The sequence below is a fragment of the Chiloscyllium plagiosum genome, unplaced genomic scaffold, assembly GCF_037043375.1.
Source record: "Chiloscyllium plagiosum isolate Xiang-an unplaced genomic scaffold, Cpla_swu_hap1 HiC_scaffold_22, whole genome shotgun sequence".
NCBI lineage: Eukaryota > Metazoa > Chordata > Chondrichthyes > Orectolobiformes > Hemiscylliidae > Chiloscyllium > Chiloscyllium plagiosum.
In genome coordinates, this window is record NW_028270160.1 from 46,044,583 (window position 1) to 46,060,432 (window position 15,850).

The 15,850-nt window shown below is 40.0% G+C and overlaps 1 protein-coding gene across 2 annotated transcripts in view; it reads left to right on the plus strand.

The window, feature by feature from the left end:
- Window positions 1-15,850, plus strand: part of pde6c (phosphodiesterase 6C, cGMP-specific, cone, alpha prime) — a 73,710-nt gene that overhangs the window by 1,978 nt on the left and 55,882 nt on the right. For both annotated transcript variants that reach the window (XM_087999007.1, XM_087999008.1), the window contains exons 2-8: window positions 6,462-6,614; window positions 6,701-6,790; window positions 9,375-9,515; window positions 9,640-9,714; window positions 9,809-9,873; window positions 9,975-10,041; window positions 15,051-15,098. In XM_087999007.1, the coding sequence (XP_087855133.1) occupies window positions 6,462-6,614; window positions 6,701-6,790; window positions 9,375-9,515; window positions 9,640-9,714; window positions 9,809-9,873; window positions 9,975-10,041; window positions 15,051-15,098 (639 nt within the window). The remainder of the gene's footprint in view (window positions 1-6,461; window positions 6,615-6,700; window positions 6,791-9,374; window positions 9,516-9,639; window positions 9,715-9,808; window positions 9,874-9,974; window positions 10,042-15,050; window positions 15,099-15,850) is intronic.

Genomic DNA, 15,850 nt, shown 5'->3' on the forward strand with positions numbered 1-15,850 from the left:
GCACTGTGGCCCTTCAACAGCAGCAGAGCTGTACTCCAGCACAATCTGTAACCTCATGGCCCAGCAGTTCCTCCACTCAACCATTACCATCAAGCCAGGGGGCCAATTCTGGTTCAATGAAGAGTACATGAGGGCATGCCAGGAGCAGCACCAGGCACACCTGAAGATGAGGTGTCACCCTGGTGAAGCCACCAAACAGGACTACTTGCATGCCAAACAGCATAAACAGCAAGTGATAGAGCTAAATGATCCCACAACCAACAGATAAGATCTAAGCTCTGCAGTCCTGCCACATCCAGTTGTAAATGATGGTGGATGATTAACCAACTCAGTGAAGGAGGAGGCTCCACAAATATCCCCATCCTCAGTGATGGAGGAGCCCAGTATATCAGGGCAAAAGATAAGGCTGAAGTTTTCACAGCAATCTTCAGCCAGAAGAGCTGAGTGGATGGTCCATCTCAGGCTCCTCCAGTGGTTCCTAGCATCACAGATACCTTCAGTCTTCAGTCAATTTGATTCACTCCATGTGATGTCAGGAAATGGTTGGAGACACTGGATACTGTAAGGCCCTGATAACATTCCTGCAATAGCACTGAAAACGTATGCTCCAGAACTTGCCTCTCCTGTAGCCAAGCTGTTCCAGTGCAGTTACAACACTAGCATCCATCTGACAATGTGGAAAATTGTCAAGGTATGTCCTGCACTTAAAAAGCAAGACAAATTCAACCCGGCCAACTATTGCCCCATCAGTCTATTCTCGATCATCAGTAAAGTGATGGAAGGTGTCATTAATAATGCTGTCAAGCAATACCTGCTCAGCAATAACTTGCTCAGTGACGCTCAGTTTGGGGTCCTGACAGGACCACTCAGCTCCTGACCTCATTATAGCCTTAGTTCAAACATGGACAAAAGAGCTGAATTCCAGAGGGGAGGTGAGAGTGACAGCCCTTGACATCAAGGCTGCATTTGACCGTGTGTGGCAACAAGGAGCCCTAGCAAAACTGAAATCAATGAATATCGGGGGCAACCTCTCTGCTGGTTGGAGTCATACCTGGTACATAGGAAGATGGTCATGATTGTTGGATATCAGACATTGTAGCTCCAGGACATTTCTGCGGGAGTTCCTCAGGGTAGTGTCTTGGCCCAACCATCTTCAGCTGTTTCATCAATGACCTCCCCTCCATCATAAGGTCAGAAGTGGAGACGTTCGCCAATGATTGCACAATGTTCAGCACCATTTACAACTCATCCGACACTGAAGCAGTCCATGTTTAAATGCAACAAGATCTGGACAATACCCAGGTTGGGCTGTCAAGTGGCAAGTAACATTCCTGTCACACAACAGCCAGGTTATGACCATCACCAGTAAGAGACAATCTAACCATCGCCCTGTTTACTCTACTAAAGGACATTAGTGAACCAGATGGGTTTTTCCAACAGTCGACAATGGTTTCCCGGTCACAATTAGGCTAAGTTTTCTTTTGGTCCCAGATTTTTATTGAATTGAAAATTCACCACATGGTCACAGTGGAAATTCAAATCCACACCCCCAGAATATTAGCCTGGGGCTGTGGATTACTAGTCCAGGGACATTATCACAATGCTACCAAGTCCCTAAAAGATAACTATGCTCCACTACCACCTGATGAAGGAGTGATGCTCCGAAAGCTAGTGTGCTTCCAATTAAACCTGTTGGACTATAACCTGGTGTTGTGTGACTTTTAACTTTGTACACCCCAGTCCAACACCGGCATCTCCAAATCATGACTACTATCCAGTAGAACTGCAAGGTTTTCTCACATTAGAAGAGGCTATGTTTATTATGTTTTGTCTGGAGAAAAGCATTAGCTCTAATTTTAATCACAAATAACCTTTGAGCCATTTGAAGTCTGCCATTAATACATAAGAATTTAGAATAGGTTATATAGATCGGCTCTGGCTGTACAAACTGCCTCCAGATACTAATGCTCATAGCATATTGAAAGACGTTGTAACGTGACGTGTGTGAGGTCTATTTTCTTTGGTTTTGCTCTGTAACTGGAAATGCAACAATATCTTGCATTGATATAGAACTGCTCGTGTGTTAGAATGGCAAGCCACTTCAGAGGAGCATTATCAAACACAATTTGACACTGAGCCTTATAAAGAGATAATAGGTCAGATAAGCAAAAGCTTGATCAAAAAAGTAGGTTTAAAGGAGGAGGAACAGCTAGAGAGGCTTAGGAAAGGAATTCCAATTCTTGCTGCCACAATAGCTGAAGGCACAGATGTCAAAGTTCTCTGAAAATTGGCAATGGGAGGCCAGAAGTGAAGCAACGCAGAGATCTCGGAGGGTTGTGGAGGTGAGGGGGAGAAATTAGGCTACTGAGGGAATTCAACACAACAATGAGAATTCAGAATTGAACCGCTGCTGAATTGGGAAGTCAAAATAAGGCTGATAGGTGGATAGGTAGGACATGGCCCAAGCTGGGATTGGGCAGCTGAAGTTTATACAGGATGAAAAGTGGGATGCCATTCATATAAACAGTATGTATTAATTCTCGGTACCTACAGTTGGATTTTATGTGATGGTAATAAGCATCAGAGTAAAGCTACACTGGTCTGCTTAATCCTAAACTCGAGTACTTCTTTCATTAAATGAGTAGTTCCAATTTCAGCCCTTACTATTCTTGTAAAAAAAGCCCAGCAACCAGAACCCTTTTGTATTGTCGTTTAGCTGATGTTTTGCTCGTGTTAAAACCAAAATATTGTGAAGAATCTTTTTCAGTTCTATACTGTAATTATATCATGTTTGATTATTTATCTAGATATGTACATATACACTGAATATGAGCCTGTACTAAACATAAAATTTTATATATATCCCCGAATATATGCTATTCATACATGTAGATAATGAATGCAGTTATACAACCTTATTTGCACACTTGCTATCTGTGTAAATATGAGTGCACACATGCTACCCATAAAAATATAATATCCATATTCAGAGCTACCCATGCATATATCTACACACACACACTCTACGTTTATAAGTTATAGGCCTTCCAATGAACTGTGCTTTTTAAGCCCAGCTCCACAAAGGATTGGAGTTATAGTCTACGATTGCACTGAAATACTGTATCGTGGTGAAAAGAATAATTCCAGTAAATAAATGTCTTCCAGAAGAACCGAGAAAGGCTTTCTGATGGAGAGGTGCCAGTGGATTGAAGGACACCGTTATTCAAGAAGGGATAAACCAGGAAACTACAAGTCTAACCTCAATGGTGGCGGAACTATTAGAAGCAATTTTGAGGGACAGAATGAATCTGTGCTTGGAAAGGCAAAGATTAATCAAGAATAGTCAGCATGGTTTTGTTAAAGGGAGCTCATGTCTAACCAACTTGATTTGAATTTTTCAAAGTAACCAAGTGTGTAGATGAAGGCAAAGCATTTGGTGTAATCTACTTGGACTTCAGCAAGGCATTTGATAAGGTCCTGCATGAGAGGCTGAGAGCGAAGGTAAGCGTCCTCGGGATCTGAGAAAACTTTGGCAAATCAGCTCCGGAATTGGCTGGGTGTCAGGAAGCAGAGGGCGATGGTTGAAGGCTGTTTTTGTGACTGGAGGCCTGTGTCCAGTGGCATTCTGCAGGGATCGATGTCGGGGCCCTTGTTTTATGTGGTGTATGTATAAACTATGTAGATGTAAGAGGGTTCATCAGTAAGTTCGTGGATGATACAAAAATATGCGGGATAGTAAATAGTGATGAGGATTGCCTTGGAATCTAGGAGGATAGAGACGGTCTGGTCACATAGTTTGATAAGTGATAAATAGAACTTAAGCTGGACAATTCTGAAATGATACACCTAAGGAGGGCAAACAAGGCAAGGAAATACGTAATGAATGATAAGAGCTTGGGAGGTACTGAGGGTTAGAGAGACTTCGGGTTGCTTGTTCATCAGTCCCTTAAGGTAGCAGGACAAGTAGATAAGTGGCTTAGAAGGCATATGGGATATTTACCTTTCGTTATCTGAGACATATCGTTTAAGACCAGGGAGGTGATGCTAGAACTGTATAAAACATTGGGGAGGCCATGCTAGAATATTGTGCCAGTTGTGGAATCCACATTATAGGGGGGAATGTAATTGCACTGGAGAGGGTGTGGAAGAGATTTACCAGGATGTTGCCTGGGCTGGAGGCATTTTTGTTATGACGAGAGATTGGATAACTTGTTTTCCCCGGATCACAGGAGGCTGAGAGGAGATGTAATTGAGATGTGTAAAATTATGAGGGATATAGGCAAGGTAGACGGGAAGGAAAGTTTTCCCCTGGCAAAGGGATGAATGATCAGGGATCATAGGTTTAAGATAGAAGGCAGAAAGATTAGCAGGGATATGAGAAAAACATCTTTTCACCAAGAGGGGTGGGAATCTGGAACTCACTGCCTGTAAGGGTGGTAGAGACAGGAACTTTCAGAACATTTAAGAAGTATTTAGATGTGCATTTGTGATGCCAGGGCATGCAAGTCTATGAGCCAAGTACTGGAAAATGGGATGAGAATAGTTAGATGGTTGGTTTTGACTGGTGCAGACTCAATGGGCTGAAGAGCCTTTTTCTGTGCTGTGGGGCATTATGACTCTGACTCTATGATACTACAGCTATTAACTCACAAACACTTATGTTAACTTAAGACAATAATGCATAATCCTTCTAAACACATGAGATTGATTGAGAGAAAGATCAAGAAGGATGAAAAAGCCATGCATTGCACAGGACATGTCTTGCACAAGCAGTTTGTGTTTCTCACGTGGTCAATATACAAAGTAGCATCTCTGACAGGAACATACTGTACTTGAAGCATTTAGTTTTTAATCCTGAAGTTTAATAATGCAATCAAATTGCCTGTATCCCAATTATTGACCATCCTGGTCATTTGCCAAAATGATTTTAGAACTGTGCTTTCCAAAGGACATCAAAACTGTTCCGTTTTAACTATGCGAAATAACATCAATACTGTTTGTTTTACAAGTTATGCACAATGGCCTGATTTTGTTTTCAAATGACTTCAATGGAGAGCAAAATTGAGCTGAGTATATAGTTTATGGTCTACTGAATATTGTATGTTATAGACGATTGATAAAATTTAAAATCACAGTAGAAAACTCTCAACTATCTGCAAACCACGCTTTCCTTCATTGGTAAGAGCATTGAGTACAGAAGTTGGGAGGTCATGTTGTGGCTGTGTACAGTGTGTTGGTTAGGCCACTTTTGGAATACTGCATGCAATTCTGGTCTCCTTTCTATAGGAAGGATGTTGTGAAACTTGAAAGGGTTCAGAAAAGATTTACAAGGATGTTGCCAGAGTTGGAGGATTTGAGCTATAGGGAGAAGTTGAATAGTCTGGGGCTGCTTTCCCTGGGACTTCAAAGGCTGAGGGGTGACCTCATCGAGGTTTATAAAATCATGAGGGGCATGGATAGGATAAATAGGCAAGGTCTTTTCCCTGAGGTCGGGGAGTCCAGAACTGGAGGTTTAGGGTGAGAGGGGAAAGATATAAAAGGGGCAACATTTTCACACAGAGGGTGGCGCATTTATGGAATGAGCTGCCAGATGAAGTGGTGGAATCTGGTACAATTGCAATATTTAAAAGGCATCTGGATGGGTATATATGAATAGGAAGGGTTTAGAGGGATATGGGCCAAGTTCTGGCAAATGGGACTAGATTAGGTTGGGATATCTGGTCGGCATGGGTGTGTTTCTGTGCTGGACATCTCTATGACTCTATAAATGTCTCCTGCGTGGCTTTTTTACTTTAGCACTTATTAAAAGTTCCTTTGTAATGTTAGTTGTTGACAACCATCTCGCCAATGACCGGTCAGTAAATCCAAAATTGGCGACTGTAGCCTTGAATTTCCTTGCATTTTCTGCCACAGCTGGAAGAATGTCAGGTACTTATTCACATGTGTAATCAGACTCCAAGAAAATCTGAAATTTAATTTATACTTGAGATGATGTGGATGCTCTCCAATTGTCAGCAACCGTTTTACTGAAGATTTTCAATACCTCACCCGCGATAGACGAACTTTACCAGCTTAACTGTAAATGCCTAACCCCTTCCTGACAGCAAAGTAGAACTCTTCCAGATTTTCACAGACTGACTTTTCCCATTTTGAGCTTGCAAGCTGATGGGTTCAGACTTTTAGTGGAAATTTAATTGGATGCAGTTTGACTATTAAAGTATTGAGTAAAAGTGGAGAATTTGTCAGATATAGCATTTCTTCCTCAAATTAGAAAAGTAAAGGCAATGTTCGAACTTCATGAATGGAGGAATAAATCTGTGTTTTTCCAGCATATGGAATTATAATTGTATCAGGCACATGAACATTTACTTAGATGTTTAATTACGAGGGCAGTATTATTGCAAAAATTGCCTCGAATAAATTTGGAGACTAACTGAAATGTGACTATGGTTTTCCCCTAGGATGTCCACTTTTCTGAATTTGTTGATAAACAGACTGGCTACACAACTTCTAACATGTTAGCTGCCCCTTTGATGCAGGGGAAGGAGATATTAGCCGTCGTAATGGTGATCAACAAAATTGGTGAACTACAATTCACCAAAGAAGACCAGGAGGTAAATGAAAAGAACCATTTGAGATTTTGTGCAAGTTGAAAGAAAAATAAATCTATTAACTATTTAATATTTTTAAAAATTTCTAGGTTTTTACAAAATACCTTAGTTTTGCATCTTTAGCACTGAGATACTCACATTTGAGTTACCTGTACAACGTGGAAAGCCGACGATCCCAGGTAATATGAGTTCAGTTATAATATATTCTATTTAAACTTGAATCTTTCACTAATACCCATTTATAACATTTTAATGTTTTTCACTGACGTGAGGTGGGGATTCAGGCTACAGCTGTAACACTTGAAACATCACTCTTTTGTTGATAGCTAGAACACTTTAATCATCCTCAGCTATTAACCATTTTCCAATTCTATTACTCAAGAATTACATGAAGGTTCATTATCTAACTTTCAGTGTGAGACCTGTATAAAATCATGAAACATATTGTCAAGTATGATCAGTTTCTTTGTTCAGTCACCTTGTTGTCCATTTGTTCCAACTGATGAGTAGTCAAACTTGTGTTCCTTAAAGGCACTGCTGGTGACCCCTCTGGAAAAAAACCCCAAATCCTTTATTTCTTGGGGTCCAGATGAGCAAGCTTGAACCAAATACAGGAATCGTGAAATCTTCCTTCATTTGTATGAAAGTTTGGTTAGACTGCACTTGGAGTACTGTGTGCAACTGTGGTCCCCTTAACTGAGAAAGTACAAAGAAGCTTCACCAGACTTGTTTTTGGGATGGTGAGATTGCCCGATGAAGAGTCTGTGGGCTGACAGGGCCTGTATTCTCTAGCGTGATCTCATGTAAACTGTTTTCCCTGGTTGGGGAGACTACAACAGGGGACATAATTTAAAAATAAGGGGTGGATCCCATTTAGGACCAAGTTGAGGAGATTTAACTATTACCTCAAGGGTGGTGAATCTTTGGAATTGTGTATTCCATAGGATGTAGTCTTTGAGTATGCTTAAAGTGAAGGTTGATTGGTTTCTGACCACCAATGGCACACAGGGTAATTGGGATTCTGTGGGTAAACGTGTTTGATCAGCCATGATCATATTAAATGGCACTGCAGGCTAGCTGGGCTGAATGGCCTATATCTGTTCCTATATGTTCATCATGAAGTTGATCCACCTAAGGATGTTCATTGAGATGTAAGTATTGAATGAATCCCTTCCTCTACACAACACTCTGCTTTTCTGCCAGTAATTCAAATCATTTGAGATCTTTACCTAGCCTGAAAGGAGTTCTGCTCTTGAATGTGTGAATCTGAGCTACAAAGGACAACGATTTACACACAAAGCTTATAAAGGTAAGATAGATTCGCCGTGGTCCTACAGGGCCATAGGGTTGCTTTCTCATTAGAGAGATGACTGATGATGGTTTAACCTGAGGGTCACCAATGCCTTAGGTAAGGGGGCAAGGTTGAGAAGGTGGGGCCTTCATGGTAACCTCATTTGGTGCAGGAATTTCATTTGGGTTGGAGTCACTCATAAACCAGCTCAAAATATGTGGCACTGGAAAAGCACAGCAGATCAGGCTGCATCCGAGGACCAGGAGAATCAACGTTTCCTGATGAAGGGCTTATGCCTGAAACATTGATTCTGCTGTGCTTTTCCAGCGCTGCAGTTTTCGACTGATCTCCAGCATCTGCAGTCCTCACTTTCTCCTAATCATAAACCATTCATAATTGTACACTATAAACATAACCACGTTAGGGTTTTATCAGTGAAGGAAGAAAAGAAAGCCCAGGTCCTCTGCAGTTTCTCAGGATAATCCCAAAGGACTGTTCAGGCTAAAGTTGATATCCAATGCAACATCCAGATAGCCCTATGAATTGACATCTAGCATGGATTCTCCTTGTGTCTTCCACATGCAAAATCATAATAGAGTGGTAATTGCATCCTACACCATAGCCCAATGGCTAGCTCATTCATTGTGATAGAGATCCAGACATGACAGAATACAGGATGTTCCACAACAAACAAGTATTGTGGAGTATTAAATTTTTGAATCCTATGAATGTGAACAGGCTATACCCAGAGATGGAGAAATATACCAAGTGAATGAGTTGCTCTTCTGGGCTCATCCAGTTAGATACCTCCAATCCCTAACCTATAAATGATCCAAAAGCTGAACAAAGCAGGTACCTGAGATGGAAAGACATTGCAAAATATTATATATCAAAGAGAGCATAGCAATGAGACTAGCATCATCACCTTTCAATAGCTGATAAGCTTATTCTAATTGGACCAGTTGAAAAAGACATGACTGAGATCGTAATCTTTTGTGAGGTAAGATTCTCAGAGGATATGGATTAAAGGCAGAAAAATGGAAATGAGATGCAAATCAGTTATCATCTAATGGAATGGCAGAGCACAAGTCCACTCCTGTTCCTGTGTACGACATATTCTTGCTTCCCCAGTATCCATTAAATTATGCTTTACACCGAACAGGCAAGCTCAAAGTCCTCACTAAAAAGGCTTGTCTGTGCCACTGTAACACTCCTAATACCTTAATCAATAGTTACCGTGTGAACACTTCCTAAGAGCACAGTGGTTGTACAAACATCACAGGGACTGTAGAGATTCAACAGAGTGACTCACTAACACCTTCTCAAAGGTAAATGCGGACGAGCAACAAATGCTGGCTTTGCCCATATCCTATGAAAGCATAAAGAAACGAAAGATGTAATTATCAGATTTGGAGTGACAAAATACCTTGTACCCACGGTTCTGTAAATATCTGTTTGTATCCCATCAACAGATCCTTCTGTGGTCTGCCAACAAGGTATTTGAAGAACTTACAGACATTGAACGCCAATTTCACAAAGCTCTATACACCGTTCGCATTTATTTAAATGTCGAAAGATACTCAGTTGCTCTTCTGGACATGACTAAGCAAAAGGTAACTGTTACAATAATGCATCTTTTCACTTCTAGTTTATTATTTGAAAATGTCAGCCACAATTAAATTGATGATAACATATTATTTAATGAAACAAATACGATCCTATGAAATGCAATCCTAGGAGTTCTTTGACGAATGGCCAATCAAGATGGGTGAGGTCCCTCCTTACAAAGGCCCGAAGACCCCAGATGGCAGAGTAAGTTTATACACACACCAGTTCATGTTCAGTCCCCAAAACACGTCATGTGTTAATGTACCACTAACAAACAACTATCTCTCAAACTATGTAGGAAATCCACTTTTATAAGATCATTGACTACTTGTTGGTGGGGAAAGAGGAAATCAAAGTCATCCCGTAAGTACAACCAGGATTTTGCAAAGCAGTAAAGCATATTTTAATAGATAGGACAAAATCATACCAAGAAATCATCATTTTAATTCATTGTGTACTTGTAGGTCACCTCCTGCAGATCATTGGTCCCTTGTGAGTGGGCTGCCAACCTATGTGGCTGAAAATGGCTTTGTAAGTTAATTTTTAACAACAATGATTCGCTTTGTTGGTATTGTTTACTTTCCTTTTCTATCACCACTCCATGGGTTAATGTTCACGACAGCAACCATTGGCATTCACAATCAATATATCAGCTCATTGTGTAGAAGTGGCTTGCATTACTCTGTAAAGAGAACATTTATCATTGTAGTATCATTTAAAAACTGCAAGACAGCAAAATGATCCTATAATGGTAGCATTAAAATAGCAATGACATATCATTGTGGCTGCTTAACAGTGCTTTAAATTTTAGTCTATTTTACAACCAAAATCATATGCATTAATTAATATTTCATAATTAGCATACCAAATAAAGAAATAAATTGACTTCTTAGAATCCCTACAGTACGGAAACAGAATGTTTCCTGTGAGTGAACTGGTTTACCATGTTGGACTCAGAGCAGAAGTGGGTACTGCAGATGCTGGAGATTAGAGTCAAGATTAGAGTGGTGCTGGAAAAGCACAGCAGGTCAGGCAGAATCCGAGGAGCAGGAAAATCGATGTTTCGGGCAAAAGCCCTTCATCAGGAGGGCTTCTTGATGAAGGACGTTTGCCCGAAGCATCGATTTTCCTGCTCCTCGGATTCTGCCTGACCAGCTGTGCTTTTCCAGCACCACTCTAATCTTGACTGAAATTTTTTCAGCCCACTCATATTAATTTATACTGTGGAAGGCACCATCCAAAGCCAACATTCTGGCTTTTTTTCTATGATGTGGACTCTTCCTTCACCAACCTGTCCACCCTCCCTTCCCTTGGCTTGGCATACTGCTGTTGTAAATTTGACCCATTTTCCTTTTGGAGCTCCCTGCAGTTACAGCCTGCTGTGTTGATTTAAAATGGGCTTTCTCTGTGCTGCCCCCTCCCTAAATGCTGCACCGTCCAAGCTCCTTCCTGGCCCATCATTCCAATACTATTCACGTCTGACACTTGGCTGTCTTCAATCTCCCCCCTCCTTCACCTCCAGTGTTCTGCACAAGGGTGGGCCAGTCTCCCCTGACTCAGTGGTCATACTTGCTATGCCCAAATCCTTAAACTCCCTCCTGGTAGTCACCCAAATCATTGGTCCATACTCTCAGTTGTGCTAATTGTTCTCTCTGTCTGTCTCTCTCTTAATTGCTATCAGTTGTGTTTTTGGCACCACAAATTCCTTCCACTCTCTCATTCCTTCTGTCTTCTAATGTTGCTCTTTTTCACCTTCCAAAACTTCCAACATCCTTCCCTTGATAACATGATTCATCCTGGTTTGAATCATAGAGCCTTGCAGTGTGGAAGGGTGTTACTATGGACCAGACCAAACCCTCTCAAAACATATCAATGAGATAGCCTTGAACCTAACATTTTATTATTTGAAGGGTAAATGTTAGCATTGCATTCCAGATGTAATTCGAGGCTTGAAGCAAAACACACTTTATTCATACACTATAGTTAAAATACAATAAAAGAAAGAAGAATTGGAATAACTTAACTCAATTGGAAAATTTGACAGAATAATAAACTATTTAACTACAAAACTGTAACTGTTCCAATGTGGTAGCATCCTATAAATACATCCTTGGCAAAGGCAAACTCAGTAAATTGACTTTCTCAAACTCAGTAAATTGACTTTCTCAAACTCAGTAAATAGATTTTCTTAAACTCAGTAAATAAATTTTCTCAAACTCAGTAAATTGACTTTCTCAAACTCAGTAAATTGACTTTCTCAAACTCAGTAAATAGATTTTCTTAAACTCAGTAAATACATTTTCTCAAACTCAGTAAATTGACTTTCTCAAACTCAGTAAATTGACTTTCTCAAACTCAGTAAATTGACTTTCTCAAACTCAGTAAATTGACTTTCTCAAACTCAGTAAATTGACTTTCTCAAACTCAGTAAATAGATTTTCTCAAACTCAGTAAATTGACTTTCTCAAACTCAGTAAATTGACTTTCTCAAACTCAGTAAATTGACTTTCTCAAACTCAGTAAATAGATTTTCAGTCTAGAAGAACATCAAGAGGAAACTCTGAGGGACAGAGAGAGAGAGAGAGCTCAAGTGTTTTGCTGTAACAGGAAAGAAATGTATTGCAGCTTCCAAATTTCAACAAGTTAAAATAAAATCCACATTGGCCAGTCTCAAAAGAATTGGGAAGATCATTGCGAATAGGTTCTGTTTCCGGTGTCATCAAACATGTGGTAAACATCTGTCGGCAATTTGTATTATTTTCTTTGTAAGTTTTTTTAGTATTTTCTTCCATTAATTCTCTGATTGTTTTTTTCCTGAGCTAAATTATTTCCTTTGATCTGGTTTCTGACTTCCTCGTGCTAGCTGTAAGATTTCAGGAAATCTTTGCTTATTTCTGTGTGGGGAAATATTCACATTGTGATTGCGCGGCTGAGAATGAGTTTCTAACTTCTGGGTAATTCCAGAATAAATCTACATGCACCACTTTAAGGCAGAGGGTTTACAATGTATCACCTTATCATAGAAACAACTATCCATAAAGTTTGTGCGAAGATTTGTAGCTCGGGTGCTCGTTGTTGTGGTTCTGTTCGCCGAGCTGGAAGTTTTTGTTGCAAACGTTTCGTCCCCTGGCTAGGCGACATCATCAGTGCTTGGGAGCCTCCTGCGAAGCGCTTCTTTGATGTTTCCTCCGGTGTTTATAGTGGTCTGTCCCTGCCGCTTCCGGTTGTCAGTTTCAGCTGTCCGCTGTAGTGGTTGGTATATTGGGTCCAGGTCAATGTGTTTGTTGATGGAGTTTGTGGATGAATGCCATGCCTCTAGGAATTCCCTGGCTGTTCTCTGTCTGGCTTGCCCTATAATGGTAGTGTTGTCCCAGTCGAATTCATGTTGCTTGTTGTCTGCATGTGTGGCTACTAAGGATAGCTGGTCGTGTCGTTTCGTGGCTAGACAACAACTCACCAGAACGAAGGACCCGATACCCAACATGAGCAAAACTAATGTAGTGTACAAAATACCATGCAAGGACTGCACAAAACACTATATAGGACAAACAGGAAGACAGCTAACAATCCGCATACATGAACATCAACTAGCCACGAAACGACACGACCAACTATCCTTAGTAGCCACACACGCAGACAACAAGCAACATGAATTCGACTGGGACAACACTACTATCATAGGGCAAGCCAGACAGAGAACAGCCAGGGAATTCCTAGAGGCATGGCACTCATCCACAAACTCCATCAACAAACACATCGACCTGGACCCAATATACCAACCACTACAGCGGACAGCTGAAACTGACAACCGGAAACGGCAGGGACAGACCACTATAAACACCGGAGGAAACATCAAAAAAGCGCTTCATAGGAGGCTCCCACGCACTGATGATGTCGCCTAGCCAGGGGACGAAACGTTTGCAACAAAAACTTCCAGCTCGGCGAACAGAACCACAACATCCATATAGCATTGTCCATAAAACAGCAGTCCTTTGATTTTAAAACTAAGGTTGGCTATTCAGTTTGAATGTAGTTAGTATGAGTAGTGATTGGCTAGCACCACAATCAAATGTAAAAATATTCAACAAATGTAAAAATATTCAACAAATCCTCTGTGTGTTATCTTTTCCATTGGTAAGAAGAAGCTTACATGAACATTTGTTGTTTGTAAACCTACTAACATCAACTGGAAACAAAATCCACTTTATTTTCTCCAATGAAGATTAAAAGTATAAAGGAGGGACCATGTAGATTGCAGTGAGTGAGAAGATTTTCTTTCGAGCCATTATTTGAACTGAAAACAGCTCAGGCTGATGTAAACTTTTTTTCTCTAAAGGCTGCAACAGTAGCAAAAGGATTGATCTGATGTGGTCTGCACACGCTCAGTGCCTATAAAGTTAAAAATCACTCAACACTAGGTTATAGTCCAACAGGTTTAATTGGAAGCACTAGTACTCTCATCTGTTAGAATGACCATGTTAGTTTCACTTCCTTCATTTGTAAATCACAAAGTGAAAGAAGTGAAACTATCATGGTCATTCTAACAGACGAGAGACTTAACAAACAATCAAGGTATTTTTCAATGTATAATTTCAGTTACATCACACTAAACTTTTGCTATAAATTCTGTGTCTTATAATTGTGTACTCCACAACCACCTGATAAAGGAGCAGCGCTCTGAAAGCTAGTGCTTCCAATTTAACCTGTTGGACAATAACCTGGTGTTGTGTGATTTTTAACTTTGTACATCCCAGTCCAATACCGGCATCTCCAAATTATCAGTACCTATAGTTCCAGTATCTCTCAAAGACCATCTAGGTACAACTGCTGCAGAACAAAAGTTATAAATGGATGCTGTAGGTTGTGCTGTTTTGATCGATGGGGTGTTCATTCAGCTTCTGCTCAGAGCTATACTGAGTATACCACAGTATAGCACTCCCGACATATTTACTATCTGAAAACACTTTTATCTGAAACCTTTGTTTATTTGTCATCAATGCCATCAATGCTTTCTTTAGCCATGTAGCTACTGCTGGATGAATTCATCTTTGTTCTCAGTCTCTTAGTTGGTAACTCACGAATACTTGGTCAAATTCCAAATGAAACACTTTACTGTGCTTCCTTTATCCTGTGTTATTTCTTCAGTTAACTTTATATATTTGGTCAGCATGGCCTACCTTTTAGAAACATGAATTGACAGACAAGCATGGAAAAGCATGAATTAATTTTGTCTTGTGTTAATGAATAATCACTTACTAGCAAGTGAATGAGACCAATCAGCCCTTCATCTCTTGACTTACCCCGTCTCCTTTTTGGTTTGGGGGCAGGAGGGAAGGGTTGTCACATTTACCCCTGCTCTACGATACAATTATATTTTCCGCACAGATTCAGAAAAAAAAGATTGTTAAGTTTATCAAAATGACTATACTTTTAGAAAATATTACTTTAAGATATTAACCTTGCAACAAAAATGCCTGTTATTTTTTTACTCAGTATCATATGAGCCATGACTTAATTGTCATTAATCTGAACTTTGGCAGATCTGTAATATGATGAATGCACCAGCTGATGAATTCTTCACTTTTCAAGTAAGTGTAGGAATATATTGGTTCTGTGTATTTACACAGATGTCATTAAAGTCAATGTCAGTTTGTTTAAAGAAATTAAATTAAATAATTTTAAAACTTCCATTGATAAGATCTTGTTTGTCTCGCAGTAATGGGTCCAAGTGTTCCACATGCAGTGAATTACTTTGAGGTGTAATGGAAGTTATGTATGCTCAGGCAAATAGCTATTAGGCCAGACTAATCCCAGAGAAATAAAGTACAATTCATGCTCAGTTTGTTATTTAAAACATTTAATCTCGGGAAACACACAAGCGATCAATAAGTATTTATAAGAAGACAAGGAGGTGATGTTTGAGGTATAATGATCTGATGTAGGTTGAAATAGGTATATCAGCCAGTACAGTGGGACAGTTCTCTGCTGTTGAATTGATAATGCCTTGGAATATTTCAGGTTTACCTTAACCACCAGGCGGACCTGTTTTTTAACCATCCTCACAGAAGGATGGCACTTTGACAGTGGAGTAATTCATTATTGGTATGCTAGTTTAGATTACGTGTTCAACTCTGGAAGTGGAGCTTCAACCCATAATCTTTGAACCAAGCCCACAGAAATAGTTTACAGTTGGCACAACAAATAGGTGAATGTTTGGTTTCAACTCAAAATTTGCATTCTTCCATTGAAAGGTTGATACTAATTTGTTTTCAGGTCAAAGACTTGTTTCAAGCTCTTAGCAGGAGAGCACAGAACATTCAAATACCATTTATAGAGTCAT